The sequence below is a fragment of the Seriola dumerili genome, unplaced genomic scaffold (assembly GCF_002260705.1).
Source record: "Seriola dumerili isolate Sdu_G_001 unplaced genomic scaffold, Sdu_1.0 BDQW01000044.1, whole genome shotgun sequence".
NCBI lineage: Eukaryota > Metazoa > Chordata > Actinopteri > Carangiformes > Carangidae > Seriola > Seriola dumerili.
This window is the reverse complement of record NW_019174299.1, coordinates 7,773,388-7,797,046: the sequence shown is the minus strand read 5'-3', so window position 1 is coordinate 7,797,046 and position 23,659 is coordinate 7,773,388. Positions and strand designations below refer to the sequence as shown.

Here is a 23,659-nt window from a genome sequence, read left to right as displayed (position 1 = left end):
GACCCCAAAGTGTTTCCCCAAACCCCCTTTTTCCCTAAGAACCGACTTATTGCCAGATACCAGCATCAGTCCGTTCCCACAATTCCCCACACTTCTAGGACACTATTATTATCATCAACACTCATCTCTGAGCGACCATCTGGGCTTTTCATATCGGACACAATCTTCAAAAGCCTCTCCGCACTTCTCTCAAGAGACTGACTCAAGCCAGACTGAATGGTTCATTTTAAAGTATCAGTTCACACAAATCACAAAACATATTTTCCCTCTTTGCTCCGTTGTAGATTGTTTGTTTTTAGGCAGAGGCAGATATATCAGAGAACTGAAGCTGTCTACATACCTGAGGAGGATGGTCAAAGCTCCTCCCATCACCCCAATCTGTGGTTGTACTTAAAAGCAGTGGTGTTGATGCATTCCACTAAGGTTCACATTTACATCAGGGTTTTGGGAGAACGCTGGTCACCTTCCATGATTAGTGAGGAGATAAATCATCTGATGTCTGCAGGAGAAAATCAAAACAATGAGATGAAAGAAGCTACAAGACTCAGTTAAAGTGAGGGAGTTACTGTAAAAATATTGATTAGTGCTGCTTTAAATGTATTTGTACACCCACACCTGTGATGTGGTTAGCCTAGCTTAGCTGGAAACCGGGTCTCTCCCTGTGTCTATCCAAAAAATCCAAAGCTGTCGTAGTTTGTATCTTCATACATAACACGTTGAAATGAAACTTTTCGGAGCAGTTGTGTTGGGAGTCTTTTCTTCAGCAGCAGCAGCAGCAGCTGGGTGCAGGGTCTGCACGCAGCTTCTCAAAAGGTCCTGTCCTCATGCATGTTGTGGGGTTGCCAGGTTTGAGCACCGTCCAAAGTGAACTAAAAGCCAGGTGACACTTTTTATCGTCTCTTGCAACCAATTAAAAAAAAAATGACTTCCTGGAAATAATATTTTGTCTGATTTGTCTGACAGAGCTCGGCTAACTCTGTATATCTCTGTAGTAGACACACTGAAACGTAATTAATGTGTCTTTTAGTCACCGAAAGGAGCATATTTTCTAAAATAGTGGAAGTAGGGTTAAGGTCTCAGAATGATTCAAATGTGTTGTAAGATGAAATTTAAAGGGAAAAGTGTTTTTAGCTGTTCTGAATGGCCACACTGGTCACAGCCTCCTCGTGGCTGTGTCCCACTGTCTCTGTGGTCTCCCGACAGACTCTGTGTCTTTCTAGTCTCATTGCAATGAATTGCACAACACCGTCAGTCCCCTGGTTGTACACAAAATCTCACAGTAGTAGCTGTGTGAATAATGAAGGATGAGACCTTGAGTTAGAAGCTCAAACCCTGCTCTCCATGGAAGATGACCAGTGGGACAGTCTCCCAGACACCTGTTGTCTTTGTTCATGCTCGGAACACTTATAGTCCTATAAACCTGAAACAAGCCGTCTGCTGCTCCCATCACCCGCCCTCGTTTTTAGCTGAGAGGACGTCGCAGCTTCTCCTCCCCGGCCAGGTTACTCCAGCTGCTGGAGGAAGAAGATTTAACAAACCCGTTAAGGACCAATAAACCCAGGCGGCAGCCCGCTGGCTGCTAGAGCGATGAAAGCTGAGCTGTACTGGCAGCGTCCTACTTCACATCCTTGCTTCCTTCCCTCGCTTTTCCTCCCAACCTCCTTTGAGACTGTGAGACTGTCGCAAAGAGACTTCATCGTCGAGGCGTGGGAGAGCGGGCCTGTCCACCCACCTCCCTCCTCGTCTGTTCACTATATATGACCGCCAGCATATCATACCCCCACCCATCACACCCGACGCCCTTGTCCCCTTTTATTAGTCAAGGAGAGAAAGACTGACACATGTATGCATTGCTTCCAGTGTCACAACTACTGGACTCGGTTTATTTGGAATTTATGAGTTAGCAAATTTTAAGAGCTGAGAAAAAATGTCTCTTTGTAGGATTAACCTTTTTTGTTGTCTTTATTTTGTTTTGTTTTTTTTTTCTGTCACAAAAAACAACAATTAAAAAAAGAGAGCAAATTAAATGTGGTGGAGATGTTCCAAACCCATCCTGGATCAGGTGTTGTAGTACTTTAATTTGTTCCCTCTAGTTTGTTAAATAGACTGTGGACACAGCAGATGTTTTACCATGTGGTCGCCTTTAACCATCGTGTGCCCTCTGTCATGGAAACGTTGCTCTGTGTAGTCAGTAGTGACATCCACTTTTCTAATGGAAACGTGTAATGGGCAGACTGTGTGTCATGTTCTGTTATTTCTGTGTTGACGAAGCAGTAATAACACCTTCACTCACTGTCTGACGTCGACTCCTCTGCTCCAGACTCAGAGTCACTCCTCGACACTGTGGTGAGTGTTTCCTCTGTCCACGACACAGACGTCTCCGTAGCAACTTCAGTCCTGAATTAACTCAGTTTATGTCGGGCACTAAGCACTTTGGTATGTCTGAGAGCTTCAGCTCAACATCTTATATCAGAGTGAACTGTTGTAACGCTTTAAATTATAAGACGTTATTTCTGCAGTAACAAGTGCAAACTACTAATATCCAAGTAAACAGACTGGACTAGTTGGACTGGGACTAGTTATAGTCTCATGTGAGATTATGTTTCGTGTGGATGTTCTCTATCCATACACACATGCTAAAATGGACCAAAGGAAAGGACAGATGATTAGTATGTAATCCATACTGCATATATTGACTATGTACAAACCGCTCCTAGAGATCATGTCTGTGTAAAATTGGTCACTATAGGCAGATGATTGACAGAATTTTTTCCCCCCCTTTTTTCTTTATTTCTCATGCAGATTATCATCATATAATTGATGTTTATTACATGAAAATAGAATCAAATGGACATCTTCACTATTTAAAGATAAAATAACAAACTGTACCGTGGCCCTCTCCTGCTCCAAGCCGAGGCTGAATGGTCAACACATCGAATATAATGGGATGATGAATTTATATTGGGAGAGCAGGCGAGGATGGCCGTTACACACTGTGGCTCCTAAACCTTGTACCATAAGTTAAAGGAGAGACTGAGCATATGACGGTTGCACAGGAGGCTACAACTTATGTTGTCGTGTACGAAGAGACCCAAAACGAACACTAAGCAAACTATTTGATTACTATAAGCAAATCATTTAAACAGCATTTGTTTAGGAACGATTCTGTCACAAGCTTTTGATCCACGTAAATGATTGATCGCAGCAACCATGATCACTACAGGTGGTTTTCCACTGCAGTATGGATTTAAGAGACTACGGCCTCGCCAGCGGCTCTGTGAGGAAGTACCGTGATAATGTGGAGAAGGTAATGTTTTCAACATAGTTCTGCATGACTGACACTGTAAGAAAAGACAGGGATCAGAAAAAGTTAGGTAGCAAATTTCATGGCTGTCCATTTGATATTGAGATGTTTCAGTCTGTAACTAAGTGGAGGACCATTCCACTGACGATGCCATCAAAAAGTTCAGGAATGGAAAAACAAGATGGAGCCAAACACTTCAGGGAAAATGAATCCAGATTAAAATAAGGAACAGCTCGTGATCCAACACATGCGACTTCATGTGTCATACGTGGTGCTTCTGCTACAGCTCAGGCATGTACATGTATGGCTGCCAATGGAAGTGGCACACTGGCATTTATTGATGATGAGTGCCGAGATAAACAGGAGCAGATTTAACCAAATGCATCAAAACTCATGAGATGACATTTCACATTCAGCTGGAAAACAACTCTCAGGGTGAACACAGGTGTTTTTACACTCATTATAAACCCACTCGAATTAGAGCAGAGCTCTGGCTCTTTAATGTAGTATCCAATATGTACGGTACGCCAGTGCTCTGTACAATGTGCAAATGTATTTGTTCATCTTGTTTTTTTTCCACGACCTCTGACCTCACCTCAAAATAACAATAGCAACAATCAGCCTCTCATTCTCATTCATGGATGTGTCCTGCATTGTTCGGTCATATGTGTGGTAGAAGGCGAAGGCAGCTCTAATTCAGGCCTGCTTACCCACGTTTACTTTAAGAGAACTATGGCAGTTTACTGGAGCTAACTGAGCTTGATAAGGATTTTATAAAGCAACTGTAACATGCAGAGAACAAGTTATTAAATGTATCATAAATCATACATCCTCGCCTTTCACAATCTATAAAATGTGGGAATTAAAAAAAAACAAACTATAAATGATTTGGCTGCCGTGCTTGAACTCACACAGGAAGCAGCATGGAGCCATAGCTGTTGTTACAGATAGCTGAGAGTGTGGATGAAATAATGTTACAGAAATTAGCAGCACAGAGTCTGTTTATTAACAAAACACCCTAAACAGTATCACATTGGGGGTTACGCAGACACAAACGTTTTCCTCAGTTTACAATAAATCATCTATGCAAACAACACGACTGAAGTCATTTTGTAAATGAAAGTTAGGAGGCTGAGTGACGTGGTGCATCAGCAGGAGTCCTACACTGCACTAGTCTAGAATCACTTCCTTTCCTACATCTGTGACTGAAACAAGCAGCTCACGCAATTCAGTGTTTGAATTTTCAACAATAAATAAGTATTAAGTCTTAATTTTACAGTATTTGCTGAAAGCTGTTGCTTCAAGCTTTACGACATTCAAATGTGTGATTGAGGTGGAATTATAAGGTTTCACTTGGTGCTGGAAGGATTAAACAGGTAACCAAATAATAGGTAGACAGAAAATGAGTTGTCATAGCATTTATCAATGAACAAGACTGAGTTTACAACCAGAGCTCTGTGCGACTGCACTAAGACAACTTAGCTAATGCTAACTTAAACATAACATAAACCATGCAACATCAAAAATAGAAAATAACAATGTTAACATGCTGATGTTCAGCAGGCATGTTTACCATGTTCACATGCTAACAATGGCTAATTAGCGCTAAACACAAGAGGCTGATGGGAATGCCATTACTGTTGAAAGTATTTGGTCATAAACTAAAGTAACTTGATCTCGGTGGACAAGACTTCAGGGGATCATCAAGGTTATTGACTTTCTGCAACAAATATGGTGTTAGCATCTGCTAGCCTTGTAGTCACTGCATTTAGCTACTTTTTTGTGTTTGTAACTAGTGACACCAAATACAAACACACTATTTAGCTCCTTTTCAGTTGGTTGAATTGGCTATGTTACTGTGTAATACTGTATTTTATTTACATGTAATTGCCAGTGGTGGCTTTGCAGCCATTTTGCCAGCTTTGGTTACTGACACCTCTCCAGTTCTTTTCACCAATTGCTGTCACATAATCCCAACACCTCCGACTCAGAGACTGAAGTGAACAGTTTTCCTACTTGGTTTCCTGTAATGACAGTTTAACAATTTGAAGGTGGCAATAAAATGACTGATGACTAACTTACTGTCACCGCTTGATTAGATTAGAGCCACTGTTAATGTCATCTTCTTTTGTTGTGTTTTTCCTGTTTCCTGTAACAAGTCAAAATGTCCAGTGTTTCCACCCAATACTTGTTGACTTATTGTTGAAATTTCACCTAAAATCAAATATAATAATTATATTTCATTCTATAATTTGAAGATGTCACCTTGGTCTTTAAGAAATTGTTATGGCCTCTGTATTCACTGTTTTTTAGTATATCATAAATCATTAATTAAATAATGATGAGTCATTGTTAATTTCTTCTTATTTTTAACTTGAGTTTCTGTCTTGCTGCTGAGTTCACAGCGTTAAGGAAATCATTCTAGACAGTCTACATGCAGCACATCACAGTAGAAATGCACAGTTATTGCAGAGGAACAAATGCTACTTCAGTTACAGTGAAACCAACCTCAAGATAAATTAGACAAACAACCACACACACCCATTCCAGCGCATGAAGGGAACATGAAACAAATCACACAGTGGCAATAGTCAACATTGCCTCAACCAGCTTGTCTATACATGGTTATATATCGGTCTGTGATTCCAGACATAACAGCCTTCATTTCCTCTTCCCTGCCCACTCTCCTTCCTTTTCCCTCGGTCAGTGGGGTTTGGTGGCCAGTGTGATGTAAGTGGAGGGGGTTGAGGAATGAGGGATGAGTGTTGGTACATGTATTGCTGTCTGGAAGAAGTACATCTGAGAGAAAAGAGAGGAAGTTAAACATGTGGTCAAGGTTAACCGTGCGCAACTGATATGAGGCTTCATCGCCACTAACCTTACAGCCTATTGCCAGCAGCGTGTGCAAAACCACTATGGTCACGACTGTAGCCACAGCCATCACCTTGGTGTCGTCACGGACAACAGGCCAGAAGGTGAGGACCAGGACTGAGCCGGAAATCATCATGGCGACCAGGATCAGTGTCCAGCGCAACCACTCAAATGGGATGATCCACAGGACCTGGGGATGACAGGGTCACATGTCTGAGGGTGTTTTCCCACTGACTGGTTCGGGTTAAAACAAACTCTGGTCCAGTTTGTGTGGGCAAGTTAGAAAGCTGTCAATCAGACTGGTGCACACTTAACAACTGAAACAAGGAGCATCTATTTGCATCTGGGTGAAAATAGTCACACAGGAGCTATTCGGTTATTTACACAAGTATGGAACACCCAATGGCTCCCTAAGCGTTTTGTTTTTTAATGCCTTTGAAAAATGGGAGTACAGGATGGCAAAAACTGTTGCAATGTGCCATTTAATAAGCACCATGTACCATGTGGCGTTAAACATCTGCCATCATCAAGCGCTTATTAAATGTTGTTGCAGAAAGGCTTTGGGAAGACGGATGAGACGGTATAAAGAGTGACAAAGACAACATAGGGAGGAGGTCATCGTTGACGACTTTCCCCCAGGAAACCGGGGTTTGACTCCTGTGTGTATCAAAAATTGGTATTTATTTATCTTTAGAATTAGATGACTTATTGTTTTTGGGGGGCATCTTTATTTGATAGGACAGTGAAGATTGACAGGAAATGCAGGGACAGAGAACAGGGGAGTGACATGCAGCAAAGAGTTCAACCAGCTGGGAGTGGAACCAGGGACTCACTGCTCAGGGCATTAGGGTATGCACCCTAACCTCTCAGCTGTCGGGTTGCCCCGTAGTTGAGTTATGTTTTTTATTTTTATTTTATTATTATATTAAGTTTTCATTCGCAGTTTGGTTAGATTTAGGAAAAGGTCGCGGGTCTAAGTTAAAAAAGACCCTCTCACAACATTAACCATGTGTTAGAAATACTTTCTGCCAGAATTTCTCCAATGTGATTCATTGTAATAGTCAGGGAGAGCACAGAACATGGGTGTAAATAGCCATACTGGCTATCCACCCTGGGTGCAAATAGTATCTGCCATATATATATATATATCTGCCCCCACGTGCTGCTCTATGTGGGAAGTGTTGGGTTTCTCTCTTTAATACTGTAAAGTCTTGACCTTACTCTGTAATGTGCCTTGTGTGTGATTTGGTGTTATACAAATCAAACTCGATTTCATTTTTCTGTGGTGTGACAAACAGTCACAATACATGAGTATTTGACTGAGGTTCCAAGTTGATTCGTGACATTTTGGAGTGCTGGAGCCTTTCAGTCACATCACTTATTTCCAGTTGTCAATCATTTAAATCACATTTCCATTGTATTTGAGAGAAAATGGCAATAAATGGATTTATAGAATGAATTGTGTTCATGTTATTGCATTCACCATGAGAGAGAACAACTATCACAGGAGGAGAGGCATTTCTAGATCACAAAATATATAAGATACTTGTTCTGATCATGCTTTAAATCAGGTGGAGAGATGACATGGTGCTCGGATGATTTACGATCATTTTAAAGTTTTTTTGTTTTACAGAAAAACACATGGTGCTTTATGTTGGAATAGTTTATCTGTGTAAAAACATCTTATTATGACCCTGACACTCATTAGTAAGGATCTACTCACTGAGGTGGGAATATAGATGAAGAGGGAGTAGCCGTAGACACACACTGTCTCCAGGAAGGAATAGCCTCCAATCTGCCTCTCAGCCCCCTGCCGCCAGGTCAGGAAACCCCATAAACCGATTGGCACCAGCCAGGCATACATGAAGATCACTACCGCAGCTATCGTTACTGCGAGCGAAAAGCACGACACAGAAACAAAGCGGACTCAATAAAAGTAACACAATGAATTGAGGTTGACCACAGAAGCTGACGGTGTGAAGGACTGACCTCTGTGGAACTGTGGTCTGTAATGGTAGGCAGGGTTTCCCATCTCACTGAGGAAGGTGGACAGGTTCCCGCTTATCGCGACTGAGAACACCAGCGTCACACAGATCCAGAATGGACCTATACACGCCGCACACACACGCACACACACACAGGATAGGATATACATAGAAATGAAATGCCTTAAAACTGTCAATAAAGAAATTCTTTGTATTAATAGTTAATTACTAGTAGCACCACTGAGGTATCCCCCCAAACAAGCCTCAACTCAAAAACTATAGTTTTTATTGCGAAGGTTTTTCACAGTAAGTGTCAGGAGACTTTGCTGAGGATGTACATGTGCATTTGTGCAGATAATTAGAAAAATAACTGAGATATCGCAGTTTAAATAGTGCCCACATTTGTGTTTTTGCTCATGAGAGGGAGAGGTGAACTAACATTGGAGTCTATGGAGCCGTTGAGGGTTTCTCTTGTTCCTGAGGCTGATAATCCAAAAACAAAAAAAGTCCTATTTCTTAAGTAGTATCAGTGTCTGAAAGAGCGCAAACCTGTCTACAATTTGAGAAATAAATTGTGTGTGACAAGTAAAAGATGTGAGAGCTACAAGAGCTGAAGTACAATTTTTTTTAGCCTGCTAACCTGCTCCCATAGAGCACCATTATAAACTCTTAAGAAGACAGAAAAAAGTCATAAAACTGAAATTGCAATCATTCAAAAACTGTTACTGAATGCAAGTTCAACAGCTGAAAGTCTTATGACCCATTTAAAGTTCAAAATGCATCTGTAGCTGAAAGTATGTGGAAACAGTTGAAGTTCAAAGTGGAGTAAGTTTCAGAGGATTTGAACAGTTCTTCCATTCATTCCAATGGCACAAATGTTTTGGAAAAAGCTGAATATTTTAAAAAGTAGAGGGAAAAAGTTGAATGTAAGCATTAATAATTAGAGTATGATCTTTAAATAATTGAATTTGTCTCTACTGGCTTACCGTATAGATCTGGGTTAGATCTAAGGTAGTGTTTGATAAAGTTTTTTCCAGGTAACGGCAACACTGATCCCTTAACTCTGTCCAGTACCTGCATCACATGATGGGGGTCAAACAGAAGAACAAACTGTTAGGAACTGTCACTAATACAAATGCAAATGTCTTTTAACTTGGTTTGCTATTTAAAAAACACTTGTATCCACTGTTCAATTACAGCTGCAGTTGTATAATGACTGTATTTGTAGAGAGGGAGTGGCTCATACCTGCACTGTGTCCACATTGAAGAAAGACTCATAGTACTCAAAGGTCCAAAAGCCACCGGTTGGTTTCTGTCCTCCTAACAACTGAAAACACAGACAGCTCTCAGCTGCTGTCAAATGAAAACATCAACACTCTTAACCGGTGTCGTGGTGACGTAAGTCAACACAGAGAATTTACTCACCTCTGAACTCTCCTCCTGACCCTCCTCATCCTCCGACAGGTCTAATTTCACATCCTCTCCTCCTCCTGCTGTAGCAGGGGTGTCTGAGGCAGACATACTGAGTGTGGAGGCCTTTGGGTCTGCAGACAACAGCTCTGCTGCTTCCTCAAACTCTACAGACATGCGGAGGAGAACACGGGGAGTCAGTGGTAGTGGTGGTGATACAATGGGCCCAGAGCCAAGGTGTACACAAAACAAAACTGTTCTACTCCAGATCAGGTTCTGCACTGACTGATCAGGCAGAAGAATGATGAAACTGATTAAACTAAAGCACAACACAAAGTGGAACCTAACCTGTAATTTGTGTAATTAGAATTTACTCTTTAACAGACAATTCATCAAAAGAATATCAGATGTCAAAGTATTTGTGAACATTAACATAACATAACATAAACCTGTGTTGGATACAATAACATGAGAGGTTGCTGTGTTCTCAGTAGCTACACTTTACAGTAGAGGAAGCAGTATTCAGATCCTTTACTGAAGTAAAAGTACCAATACAGCAATGTCAAAATACTCTAGCAAAAGTATATAAGTATACATAAGTATCAGCAGCAAAAGACAAACAACAATGTGTTGTATTTTAAAAGCTTGTTAGATTATCTATTGTGTAAAATCTTCATCTTAAAAGTAACTAGTAACTAAAGCTGTCAAATAAATGTAATGGAGTACAATATGTCTAAAATGTAGTGGAGTGGAAGTATAATGTTGCATAAAATGAAAGTACTCAAGTAAAGTACAAGTACCTCAAAAGTGCCCAGAAGTACAGTACCTTTGTAAATGTACTTAGTTACGTTCCACCACCGGCAGTTTAAACTGCCCCTGTGGTTTAGTCTGACTGCAGCTCGTGTCCTGCAGAAATCAGCTAATGCCACTAGATGTCACTGTATCCCAGGATTGCAATTAATCTGCCGCAGACCTGGGTGCTTCTCATTTGCCTTCTGTCTTGTCAGCTCGCTCCTCAGATGAAGACATCTAGTCCTCCATCATGAAGCATCGCTGCCAAGCGTCCTTTTATTATTTGGACAAATACAGTCTTTTCACTCTGAGGCATCAAAGACACTACTGAGTTGTAACACCTGCAGCCTGACAGCTGACCTAGCTGTGCCATCACTTCAGACACCAGTTCAGAGAGAAGGTTGTTTCATTTAACTAAAAACATGTTTCCTCAAATTCTCTTTCCTTCTTCTGTCAATCTCTCCTTGCTCTCTAAGCGGAAGAGACTAGGATGTGAAGGAAGGACTCAAGTTAAGGAAATGTAGAGACAATTATAAACAAATGAGAGGCACCCATTGTCTAACAGATCTTATGGTCATACAGTTAAAAATGAGGGCAGATGTCACAGATCAAATGATTGAATTAATTTCCAAAGGTTGTATCATATGAAAACCAGGCTATGATAAATTAAAAAATATTTAAATTCCATGATCTTTACCTTGAAAGTGTAAATCATTTGGGCTGGCCATTTTTTCTGTGGCCAAACAGCAACCTCATGCAAGACCTTAGAGAAGATGAACATTGATGTAAGACGTTATGTTCACATAAAACAGCTTCCTGCAGGATGGATATAGCTTAAAAGTCAGTCAATTTCTCTTTACAGACCAAACATCTGTTAATATACTAGGCAGCAAGCTAACCTATTAAGAAGCTCTTTTAAATACAAAGGTAAATATACAATAATCCACACCATTCTCAAAAGTAACCAAGACAAGTAACTTTTAAATTCTGCCTATGCATTGTTACCAGAAAAACTCGTTGAAACTCGCACCTGTCCGCAGAAGGATGACCCTGATGGTGGCTTGTCAGCGGCCACACGGCTGTAACAGCTAAAACTAGCTAGGCTAAACGCAGGCTAGCACTCTCGTTTCGCATCGGTTTTAACATCTAAATGTGGTAAACGTAAATATATGACAACACGTGACGTGTAGGTTTAATAAACTGACAGAAATAATAATAAAACACTGCTAACGGTTGTCTGTCATAGGTAGCGACACTGCTCTCAGGGCAGGCAGTCTAGTTGGCATGCCTTCCGGTACACGTCACCACGTAAACAAAGCTGTCACGTGAATCGTGGGCTGCGATCGAAATGTAGAAAAAAAAGGCTCAATTCCAATTCGGTCCCTACCATGGATGTACGTCCATGGTCCCTACACCCATCTCCCACTGTAACTCACCGTTTGTGCCTACAAATGTGACTTTTTTGCGGTTATTTCCAAATGTTGATAAATAATATTTAATAGACTATTTTTGTACACATCTGAGTAAATTTGAGTTGACGCTGTATGTTGTGTACCCGAGAAAACTACTTGTGTTTTTATTTTATTTTATTTGACCTGTGTTGTATAATTCCAGGAACTATGGTAAAAAAAAACAAAAAAACAAAAAAAAAAACAAGGATATAATCAAATTAAAAACGAAAAAATGTTCAACAAAAATAGAAATTCGGCCAAAGAAGCGTTGGAGAGAGTTTTTATAATTTATAATTTTCCTTTCATAGGCTTGTTATGCTATGAATAATGTGTTTGTCAATGCTTATTAAGATTACGTTTTAGGCAAATATTTATTCAATTACGATTTCTTTTCTGAAATATTTTGGGTCAACGTTAGTTTGTAGTACACCATTAAAATTATAGAAGAAGAAGTAGGAGGTGTTCAACTGTTAACAAGCGGACCGTTTGCGAGTTAGCACTTTCTGTCGGAAGGCTAAAACAGATACACCACTAGGCGCCATTTTGGCTCCATGTGAGCTGTCTTTTTGACCATCAGAATGATTCTTCTGCATGAAGGTGACCGTTCTAGTCATTAAAAATCAGTCGAAATGGCTTCGTTGCGTGTCGCAACGAGGATGTTCTGTGCTACGGCCGAAGCAGCAGCAGCTCCGGTCTCAAAAACCCGCTGGGAAAGACTGAAAAACAGCAAAGCAGGTGAGATACTGAGCTCACGAGAGACATCAGCTAATTAGTGTAAGGTTACAGGGACACCACTAGTTAAAGTTAAGGTAACCGTTGGTTTAACCTACTGCTCAATTCACTTGATAGCTTTACACTAACATTGCACTATGCTAAATTTAAGACACCATCAGGAGGTGTACATGGTGACTTCCCATGCTGCCCAACAGATGTGTTCCCTGCATAATGTTGCTATAGCCTTACTGTATATTGGTGGCATGACAATAACTTTAATGTAGCTGTTATCCAGCATGGCAATAACCACAGTAGCTGTCTGTCAGTAGTCTGACTGTCATAGATTCAGTCAGCAGGATCTGTTTTATACTTACACTTAATCATGCCTCATCTTGTTCAAGGTTGTGTATAAATGTTATAAAATCTTGAGTAAGTGTGTGTGATCCATTTCATTATTCGTTCACCCTCGAACAGAACAATTAATGAAATATTATCTAAATCATAATGTGGCTAAGTGCAATATCCTAATTGTAGGAGCTGCAGTTGTTTTTTTGATAAAGGTAAGCACCAACAAATGAAATGAAAAAATTACTACTAATTCCTACTGAAATCATGACTCATATGCAATATGATTTTTTTCTTCTTTTTTTCTCTTTGCATATCGTTCAGCCATAGTTCTCCCATTATTAATCTCCCATTATTAATCCCAGCCCTAGCTTCTGTTTGTTCATCTTCATTAGAGATGAGAAAGGAATCCGTGAATTGAGACTGTAATGGGGAAAAAACATAGAGAGCATTAAATAGAAATAGAATGGCCCTTGTCTTCCCTCCATATACAACACAGCTGTATTGTTTTATTGTTGCAGCTCTAAAGAAGTATGAATTGTGCGAGTTTGATAAATGTGTACTTCAGATGCACTAACTGACAGCTGCAGTGTCTGGCTGAGATGAAGGCTGCTCAGTGAGGTGTGTGTGTTTAGGACACCAGGTGTAATGAAGTGTCTTCTCCTCTGCTGTCTGTAGGTGTGTGGTGCCGCAGCCTGGTCTCTGATTATAAAGAGGCATGTAGGGAGATGGTGGTTGGTGCCTGGGAGCGGCCGGTCAAAGCCTCAGTATACATGACCTTGCTGGGCGGGGCCTGGGCCTGTTTCTACACTAAACCAGACCGATCGTCCTTTGAGGGAGCCCTGCTGGAGCGCTCCAACCAGCTGGCCCTGCTGTCACCGTGGATCCGCAGTGCGAACTCTGACGGGCACGTGCAGAGTCTGGTGAAGCTTCGTAACGAGGGCCGACTCCGCCACGCCAGCCTGGGTCTTCTCTCTCTGGTTTACCACTCCAGCTACGATCCTGACGCCACACTGTACGAAGCCCAGTGCTCCAATCTGTCAGAGCCCTGGTGGGAGTTCCCCCGGCGGGTGCTGGATGTGGGCTTCGTTGGCCGCTGGTGGATCCTGGACTCAAAGATGCAGGACTATGACGTGAACGCGGACGAGTTCAAGCACTTGCCGGCTCACATGCAGGTGACGTCGCCACCCACCATTCAGGAGGTGGAAAGGAATGAGAGGCTGCACAAAGAGTCCTGGTTACCACTAATGGTGGAGGAGGAGGAGGAGGAGGAGAAGGAAACGAAAGTAGTGGACAGAATGGAGGAGAGGATCAGTGAAGAGAGCCAAATGAAACCACTGAAAGATTAACGGACTCAAGCTGAAGCGCTGTGTGGAGCAGGCAGGCAGGCAGGCAGGAACACACACACACACACACACACACACACACACACACACACACACACACACACACACACACACACACACACACACACACTGCATAAAAGACTGAACCACTTATTCTCATTCATCATGTCATGCTCACACCTTTGTCTCATCAAAGTAAAAGCCCTTCAGAATCCTCAGTTGTATTTTATTTATTCCTGCATGTTGTTTTTTTTTTTTTTGGACCACGTGTCAATAAATCTGTCAGTTATCTCCAGGCGTCTTACAGCTGTTTTATGTCACAACCCCAACATATTTATAAAGACCTTCATCCTTTTACTAAAACGCAAACAAATGCTGGATATGAATAAGTGATTCCTATTTTTGCCACTGTTTACTGTACCCACTCTCCTTCAAACTGCCTCGTTGTCTTCTAATTAATTAGCATTTTCTCACATTCTCGTTACTACATTTTGCTTTAGTTTCTGGATGTAAAAATGTGTCACTTCAGTGACGGATTTCTATTTGTATCATTGTTGAACGTCTGCAAAGTGATGGCTCCAGGAAGAGCTCTCTCTACATAATTCTGAGCAGTTGTCAAAATATGACATTTGACTGATGTTTTTTTACGTCTCCTGAGTTGTTTTATGCTTTTACAGCGAATTGATTTATAGATGCAGTAACAGTAATATCAATATGTCACATTGAGTGTGTTAACATGGAAAGTATTCTGGTTATGATCATTTTTTTTTGGAATATCCCAGTTAAGTGTTGAGAAAGAACTGTAAAGGTTATATCCTGGTTTCAGAAACCTGATAAACCCTTGAACTGGTTTTGAGACACTCAAATATGCAAACTGGCATTTAAACATCTCATCCAACTGTCATGTTTGGAGGTTCTTCCTCAGCTCGACTTCGAGAATAAACTAAAGATATGACCATAAACAATGTGATGATGAAGTGAACCTGTGTAGTGTTGCAGATCAGGGTTTTCAAAGTCTGAGACTCCCCCATCTTAGTTTATTTGCTTTGTTTCCTGGATGCCTACGGGGTCATGATTGTTATTTGATCCCACAGACACTCTGAGCTGAGATAATCCAATACTGCAGTTTGACTTGACTTGAGACTAAATACATAAAAAAGGTGTGTCCTGAGGCCATTATTAGTTTCTGACTGTGGGAAAAACAGTAAAATTCCCCAAAATGACTGTATCTCTGAAGTATCTCTTTAACCAAATCACACGCATTCAGGCTAATTTACGTGATCTCATTTTGATAATGTAATAACTTGTAATATTTTTTTCCCCCTTCCATTCACCGAGCCTCCACTGAAACTGTTTGGAGCCCCCCTGGTGAGGCCCGCCTCCCACTTTGAAAACCTCTGTTGTAGATGATGGATTTTGTCACTCTTGTCTTCGGTTACTGCTGATCAGATGTTGAAGTGAAATCAAACAGAGTGGTAAATGAACTGGACTGCTCCGGCAACTCACTCTGATGAGAAATCAACCCCCCCTTGGAGCTACACACAAATATGTATACCAAATAAGTTTAATTCATTTACTTTAACTTTGTCCAATGAGGCCATTAGGGATAAAAACAGCAGAACATTGCATAATAAGATATAAAAACTTGGTGAGTCCCTCTGCTAGAATCCTGCACCATTTATTAAGGGATACCATCAGACGTTCATCCCTTCATTGCCACAGTTCACCATCTTCTAACAACAGCTCCTTCCAGCAGGATAATGCTCCATGTCACAAAGTGGTTTCATGAACATGACAGTGAGTTCAGTGAACTTCAGTAACCCCCCCCCCCCTCTCTCTCCAGTCTCCAGACCTGAATCCAGTAGAACACCTTTGGGATGTGGTAGAACAGGAGATTGGCAGCTTGAATGTGCAGCTGTTGAATGTGCAGGAATGTTGTGATGCATCATGTCAACATGGAGCAGAGGCTCTGAGGAAAGTTTCAACATCTGGTGGAATCAATGACATGAAGAACTGAGGCTGCTGAGCAAAGGGAGGAAGTACCCAGTGTTAGTATGGTGTTCCTAATAAAGTGCTCATTGAGATTATTTAATAAGATTGTGTGTAAATTTGAATTTAAGTTGATAAATACATGCAGTGCAGTAGAAAGTAGTAGAGTATCTGTACCCCTTGTCCTGATAACCCACTTATAACCCACCTATAGGGAGATTGATCCATAAGGGGGTCAAAGGTGGCCCATGATGTCACACTATGACTCACTGTCGGAGGCTATCGGATGTCACCTGGAGGAAGTCAAAGGTCAGACACAAGCCTGTGGTTTTCAAAGTGAGCTGACCCCACTGCTTCTGGATCTCTGATCAGCTGGTGTTTTTTGACTTTATCAGCAGAGGGCGTTCTAGTGCCAAATAATTATGAGCCCAGTGCCAGCCAGTTCATTGTGCTGGATGTCACTCGATAACTGCAATTTCACATTCCATAACAATATGGAGCAGTGAGTAGATCAGTTATTAAACAGCAGCAAGTCACTGTATGAGCATTTTAACAACATTTATATATTGAGTTTCCGTTGATGCTTTAGATGAATTATCATTTAAAGAGAAAGTTTGATACATTCCTAAAAAAAATCAAATAAAATAAAACTTGAAGCAGCTGAAAATAAAACTTTTCCAAAACATAACGGGGCATTTAACAGAACTATGTGGCCTCAAAATCCATTCAGTAGCTGCTCCGGAGCTTTCAATTGCATTCACATAGATGTTATTTCTGCCTGTCCCTGCTTTGTTGTTTTATTTCATGGACTTACTGAAGACCTATAGCTGCCCCTGTGAGCGGCGGGAGGAAAAAGGAGTGGAAGGGAGAGACTTTATTTTTTCTTTGCAACTCAAGGTGAAAAGGGAAAGGTCACAGCTCTAAAAGAAGAGATGAAGTCATCATGACCAGGTTACGATCAGGTCACTGTGTCCTAGCAAGGCTGTTTAAGAATGATAGGCAAGCATGCAGATGGCATCATGTGCACCATGTTCTTCTGGCCTGTAGACATTACTGAGGTCAACGGCAACAACTGTTTAAAGAGCCGCCTGATTTGCTGTTGTTTTCTTATGGAAATAACTATCAGCTAGTTGAGAAAGCTGTTTTGAATTTCCTGCGTTATACTGGACTATAATCTAGAACATGATCTGTAATGACTCCTTTTGTTTAATAACGGTGGAGAGCAGCATTAGGCTTCGTGGCGTACAGCCCGCTGGAAATGCATTCGAAGAAGGAGAAGAATGAAGGCCTATTGCCCCCCTCCTTCGTAAAACATGTCACTTTCACGCCAGAAAAGTCATTTACATAATGTTTGAGCAATGACATACAGTAAGTATCTAATGTTAACCTTTCCCGTGCTGTTGCGTCTGTCTGGACACACAAACATGGTCAGCAGACCTGCTCAGCTGTTAAACCAGAAACACAGCGGCTACACCTTCCACTGACACTAAAAACACACCAGACCGAAGCTTCTCACACGGAGCTGCGACACAACTCTGCTTATACGCAGTAACTTTGGTGTGAAAGGGTGAAGGAGTGAGTTGTCTTTGTCATATTATCCATCTGTGTAAACTCAGGTAACTCTTCGCTTGATGGATTTAAGGACTCTCCTGAACAATCTGATCCACGTATTAAAGCTGCTAACTGTTCTATGAAAGGAAAATAAACAAGATTTTATACTTTTGCTAGAAAGGACTGTTCACACCCTGTTTGATCTGTCAGGTGCTACAGGTCGTTCAAAACGACGTTGGTGTTGAAATCTAATGTTCTTCTGTGGTGTGTAGCAAGGAGCTCTTCTCCTACATGTTTTAAACTATGTAACGTATGTATGCATGATTCATATTTTGTTTAACATCGTTTTCCCACATAAAAAGTGAAAAAAAGGAAAACTGTGTCTTAATCTCACCTGCTTTTACTTCCTCATTGAGAGATCCAGATCAGGCCTTGAGCCCCGCCCACCACCTGCTGGCTCCAGGTGTACAGGTGAAGGAGCAGAGAGCATCAAGATGATCGGAGGAGGAAACATGTTTGAGCCTCAGTCAGACCCAGACTCAGATGAGGAGTCTGTTGAGACCAGAACCAGAGACTAGCAGACGGATCAGAACGATCTTTTATTTGTTTATGTTGTTTGTTAGTTTGTAACTTGTGATAATCTGGACTGTTGTGTGCTAAATTATGTTTTACTTCAACAGTTAGTAAAACAAGATGGTAGAAGAAAAGAGAGAAAAATAGCCAAATATATATTCCCTCAGTTCCTCGACCACCTGAGGCTAAAACAACAGTGAATGCTGCACTGACATTTATCAGTTTCATTCTGACTGACCATCATTTTCACAAACCACCCTGAGAAAAGCCCGGCGCCATTCTGCTTGTCTTGACACTTGAGCGCTGTGCGCCATATGAGTATTGTTAGGCTTTCATTAATACCACTTCTCTTCAGTAGTGCGTATCAGTCCACTGCTTTATTGGAGCTTATTTATTAATGTGCAGACAAAAATGTAAACATGTTCTTTGAAATAACAAAATATCGCCTCTGAAATAGCAACAGCTATGTGGAAATTGAACTAACACAATGTTCTGGACATCAACACACTGACTTGAGTTTAAGTGTCAAGAGTAAAACAAAGAGGAATTCAACGTACTGCTGGGGAGTGAGTGTCTGATGTCTGATCGTGAATGTTTAATATTATAAGCATTTATTACCAAAGATACCAGTGCATTCAGAAAGTGTTCAGACTCTTTCACTTCTTTCACATTTTGTTATGCTGCTGCCAAAAATGATACAGATTAGATTATTAAATAAATCTACCCATGACTCATTTAATCTTAATCAACAGCTCAGCTCGTCCGACTCTTAAATGCCCAGAGAAATCCTCTCTTCTCGATTTATTTCTAACAAATGCTCCTCAGAGACATTCGAATACTGCTGTATTTGCAAATGGTTTTAGTGACCATTGTGTTATAGGTACGATCAGACAAGCTAAACTCCCAAAACAAAACCACAAATTTTTAAAATGTCAAATTCTAAAACGAGGGTTAAGCATTTCTGTGAGCAAGCTTTTCTTCATGATTTGTGGAACTTTAAGTGGAACAAGATTTCTCTGATTAATAATGTAGAACTGGCTTGGAAGTGCTTTTACTAAAATTAGAGCAAATTTAGAGGGAAAGTCCAAAACAATCCAGGGTTTTCCCCTCAGCTGTCCACTCCACTAAAAGAAACAGATGTCGCCTGGGCTAAAGCCAGAAAATCCAAATCTCAGGCTCACGGGTTGATTTTTAGATGGTTCTGAAATTGTTGTACCTCTTTAATCAAAAAGATTAAATCCAAGCTGCACATTTTTAAACTACTAGTAACTTAAATAATCCTTAGAAATTTTGTAAAGTAATGAAATCTTTATTTGGAAGTGTAAGCTCGAATGAGTTGCCGATGTGCATTGGAGAAGACTCATGTTCTCTGTTTTTGAGCCTTTACATCCAGATTCAAACAGCCTAATGAGCACAGGGCTCACTCTTCACCACCCCCAACTTATTCTATGGTTCAACCATTCAATATTAAACTTTTCGATGTGCTAGAGATTGATAGAGCCCTAAAACAACTGGACCAACCTGACAAGCTTCATCCTTCTTTCTCCAGTTAGCGGTAGACTTTATAACACAACCTCTGACCAACTTTCCAACAATGAGATTCCTAAAATATCAAAATCTGCCTATGTTCTCCCTTTGCAGACAGGAGGGTGTCCTGGATGTGTTTTAGCTAAAGTCCTTGAAAAAGCTTTTAGTGAACAACTTAAGCTTTATAAAAAAACATACTTTAAAAAATACTTTATCAAAACTTGCGTCAGGCTTAGGAAGCAATAATCAATGCTATTAAAGTGGTCATTACTGAGGCACCAGACTGCAAAAAATACGGTGCAGCCCTTTTTATTGATTTGTTCAAGGCTTTTGATACAGTTGCCCATCTCACTTTGGCAGTGAAATGATCAACTGAATATAGGAAAGGTGGTTCAAAATGTCCTAATATAATTTGGTACTACTGGGCTGTCCGGCTTCGGTCTATCAGGTTTCATTTTGCAACAAGGGATGTTCCACAGTGGAAAGAAATGGAATCAGCCTTCTTACGTCTGCCCAGATACATTGCCGAATTTGATGAAACAAACTGCTAATCCAATTGTTAAAAATATGATCAAGGTATGGTTTGAAGTAAATAGCTTTACGAAGGAATCTGGCTTATTATGACAGTACAGTCCCATATGGGGAACAGCGTTTCACACCAGGAAGAGCAGATGCAGTTTTTAAAGGGTTAGAAAAAAAAAATAAGGATTTGTATTTACCCAACACAGACAACGTGATGTCATTTGAAGAGGTTAGGTGCAAATATGACATAAATAGAATTTTTTTTTCAAATACCTTCAACTCAGAAGTTTTATTACAACAAGCCGAAATAAAAAAAAAAAAAAATAAATAAATATAATAGCAATATTCCCAATTTGTGTACAAAATGCACTTTCATTATGTTTGGCAATGCAGCAGAATAAAATTTTTTTTGGGGGGGAGGTCAAAAAGGTAATTGAAATGATTATCTCAAAAGACATTCCAATGGATCCTGGGTTTTTTATTTTATGGCTGTACCCGAAATTGCAATGTTTTGGAAAATGACTAACGGACAAAGTGTTGCATACTGGGTCAGGCAAATGTTAAACACTTTCCCCTTAGCAACAGTGACTTATATACGGAAAAGGAAACAGGATATGTTTGAAAAGGTTTGGGGACCATTTATTGCTCTTGTGAAATGCATGGATAAAATAGAGGAAGAGGAGCGAGAACTCCTTGATGGAAACATTGTGGCAAAATGGTTATGCTGAGCTCAACTTGGTGAAGATGAAGTATCTTTAATTTTATTTTAATTTGTGTCTGAGATTTGTTTTGTTTTGTCTGAGAAGTTGTTCCTTGTGAAACATATTGTTGAAAAAAAATGGCTTGCCACAGGGTTCCATACCGGGACCACTTCTCACATTGACGGCAGCCAGCTGACATAGACATGAATGATGAATGAATGAATCTAACTTTCTCTCGGAGTGAACATTTTACAAGTAAATATGGCCGTAACCATAGCACAGCTCTTCTCTTTAAATTATGTGTTTGATGATTTCGTCAGACCATGCTGAGGTTATAAAATCAGGATTTCAGCAGGAGCTTGGAAATGATGGCTGGTTAACATGTAGTCTGAATGAGCCACGTTTCAGTCTCTATTTCATACTTATTCTGTTGTCTGACTACAGAAACAGGAAAACATGTCAATAAGAACAGCTTTATTGTGAAGTCAGCTGTATCAAAATGCTGTATATGTGAGCACAGAGAGGAGGAGAGAAGAGGACAGATAAAAACCTGAAACCAGCTGATTCTGGCCAGAATGCAAATATGATGATGTCATGAAAATGCTAATTAGCGTATTATATCATCTAGCAACATTTAGTGACTTTTCCAGCAGCTTTATCTACCTTCCATTGAAAATATTTCTTTATAGTGGTTCTGCAACAATTTCCAACTATGTCCTCAATTTCACACAGTGACCACATGGTCAGCCATACACTAGGTTTTGACCTAGTCTTGTTGTAATAATATAAGTAATATATATATGAGACTTTCACTTATGCCTGTCCTGACCATGTTTTATAATTTTCTCCTTAATTATCATGCACACTTTAGCCTGCAGAGCAGAGAGCAGAAATATCTGAACAGACACACATTAACCTCTGCATTAACAAAATGCCAGAGTATAACTGCAGCACTGCAGAGGTGTTCACCTGCTAAATATCACTGAAACAGATGCAAATGTGCCGCCTGCTCTCTCTGTTATCTAACTGAAACTGCAGCTAACCACTATTTTTATATTTTCTACGGCTCAGCAGGTCACTCACTCTCAGAGCCTTTGGTGTTTTAAGGCAACAACAATGAGGTGATTGCGACAGCTGTCATTCCAGCAGCAAACATCTGGATTTATAGCTGATAGGCTGCCTATGCCGAAATGCCTGAATGTGTATGCCCCCATTTCCCACTGACTCACTGACAACATGACTCGAGTTGAGGACACACCTGCTGTCAGAAACTGCAGAGTCATAGTCCCTCCTATCCACAAGGAGGCACACACCTGTGAAAGCACCTCCTCCCACCTTATAAATAGAGGCCAGGATGAGAACTTCCTCCTTTTGTCTCCAAACCCTCTTCACCTTTTGAGTTTGGCGTGTGTTTGCCACGTGTCTTTTGCTTTATATTTAGTGTAAGTAGTAGTTTCTTTATCTTCCTTCGTTGGGATTATGGTGTATTAATTAATGAAATAAGGCTAAATATTATTTGAAACATATATGATTTAAAGGTGCAGATTTTGGATTTGTTGGGCAGATCTTGTGATGTTCTTCTCCTTTGTTACTTACAACCATGGCAAGCACTGGAAATCATCATCCCTGTGAATCAATCCAATTGCAACCCTTGTTTCCTGGTGGTTTTTATGGCTCCAGTCGAACCTTAAGTACCCAACACCTGCACACATACAGTATTATCTGCGTCCTGATTACGATTTATCCTGGCGTGGATAATATCATAATGTTTGCATGGAACATAACTAACCTGGTTACTCACATGTGATTCCTACATAGTGATGTGAGCAAATGGCTGTGGAATTGGGTGAGTGGAAAAACGACAGGTTTTGTGAGAGTCGGCTCTCAACAGTGTTCTTCTGCAGTCCGTGTGGTCTCCTCTCGGTATCAGGTCTTTAGTGCAGTGTGAACAGTGTAAATGGTAAATGGACTGCACTTATATAACACTGGTCTAGGCTCATCGACCACTCAAAGCGCTTTACAATGGAAGGCACATTCACCCATTCACACACTCATTCACACAGCTTTTTCCTACACATCTAGTGCTTTTCTAGCTTTTCTCTTCTACAATACAAACACACTCACACGCTGATGATGCATTAGGGGCAATTTTTGGGGTTCAGTGTCTTGCCCAAAGATGAAATGTGGGAAGTTCAATGCATGGCTGCCCCACTAACCAATCAGATGCAAGTTGTGTTGGACGTTTACATCCCATCCTCTCAAGCAACCCAAGAAATGAGCAGAAAAAACTTTTCTAATCTTCTATTTTTCATTTTTCTATCCAACCGTCTATAGATATAAAACAAACAATTCAATATATTCAATGCTGTTTTTGTGCTGTTGCTTTGGTCTTAATCTGAGAAATAACCACGCCCCCTCATTTGCATATAACAGCTGTGAAATAAATGTGGCATTTGGAAATAAGTCTCTGGAAATAAATAAATGTGTAATTACAAAATAAAAGTCTCCTGAAATAAATAAAAATGTCATTTTTAGTCAATTAAGTTATTTATTTATTTATGCATTTATATTGCTATTT

General features: G+C 40.5%; 2 protein-coding genes across 2 annotated transcripts; one reads left to right on the top strand and one right to left on the bottom strand.

Moving 5' to 3' along the window:
* Positions 1–1,975: 1,975 nt before the first annotated feature.
* Positions 1,976–11,654, bottom strand: LOC111217445 (protein YIPF1-like). Its single transcript, XM_022739315.1, has 9 exons — positions 11,393–11,654; positions 11,060–11,125; positions 9,586–9,737; positions 9,407–9,487; positions 9,147–9,234; positions 8,165–8,281; positions 7,899–8,065; positions 6,183–6,365; positions 1,976–6,103 (listed from the first exon to the last, which is right to left on the bottom strand). The coding sequence occupies exons 2-9, from the start codon at positions 11,088–11,090 to the stop codon at positions 6,008–6,010; spliced, it is 915 nt and encodes a 304-aa protein (XP_022595036.1). The 5' UTR covers positions 11,091–11,125; positions 11,393–11,654; the 3' UTR covers positions 1,976–6,007.
* Positions 11,655–12,356: 702 nt separating this feature from the next.
* Positions 12,357–14,297, top strand: timm29 (translocase of inner mitochondrial membrane 29). The gene is made up of 2 exons (XM_022739593.1): positions 12,357–12,548; positions 13,551–14,297. The coding sequence occupies exons 1-2, from the start codon at positions 12,443–12,445 to the stop codon at positions 14,219–14,221; spliced, it is 777 nt and encodes a 258-aa protein (XP_022595314.1). The 5' UTR covers positions 12,357–12,442; the 3' UTR covers positions 14,222–14,297.
* Positions 14,298–23,659: the final 9,362 nt, after the last annotated feature.

Bases quoted from the DNA above. Each gene is read 5' to 3' on its own strand.
- LOC111217445 (XM_022739315.1), bottom strand. From the start codon at position 11,090: ATGGCCAGCCCAAATGATTTACACTTTCAAG. The intron at 9,488-9,585 runs GTGAGTAAATTC...CTGTGTTTTCAG, and splicing joins GTCAGGAGGAGAGTTCAGAG to TTGTTAGGAGGACAGAAACC. The intron at 6,104-6,182 runs GTTAGTGGCGAT...CTTTTCTCTCAG, and splicing joins TGCTGGCAATAGGCTGTAAG to ATGTACTTCTTCCAGACAGC.
- timm29 (XM_022739593.1), top strand. From the start codon at position 12,443: ATGGCTTCGTTGCGTGTCGCAACGAGGATGTTCTGTGCTACGGCCGAA. The intron at 12,549-13,550 runs GTGAGATACTGA...TGCTGTCTGTAG, and splicing joins ACTGAAAAACAGCAAAGCAG to GTGTGTGGTGCCGCAGCCTG.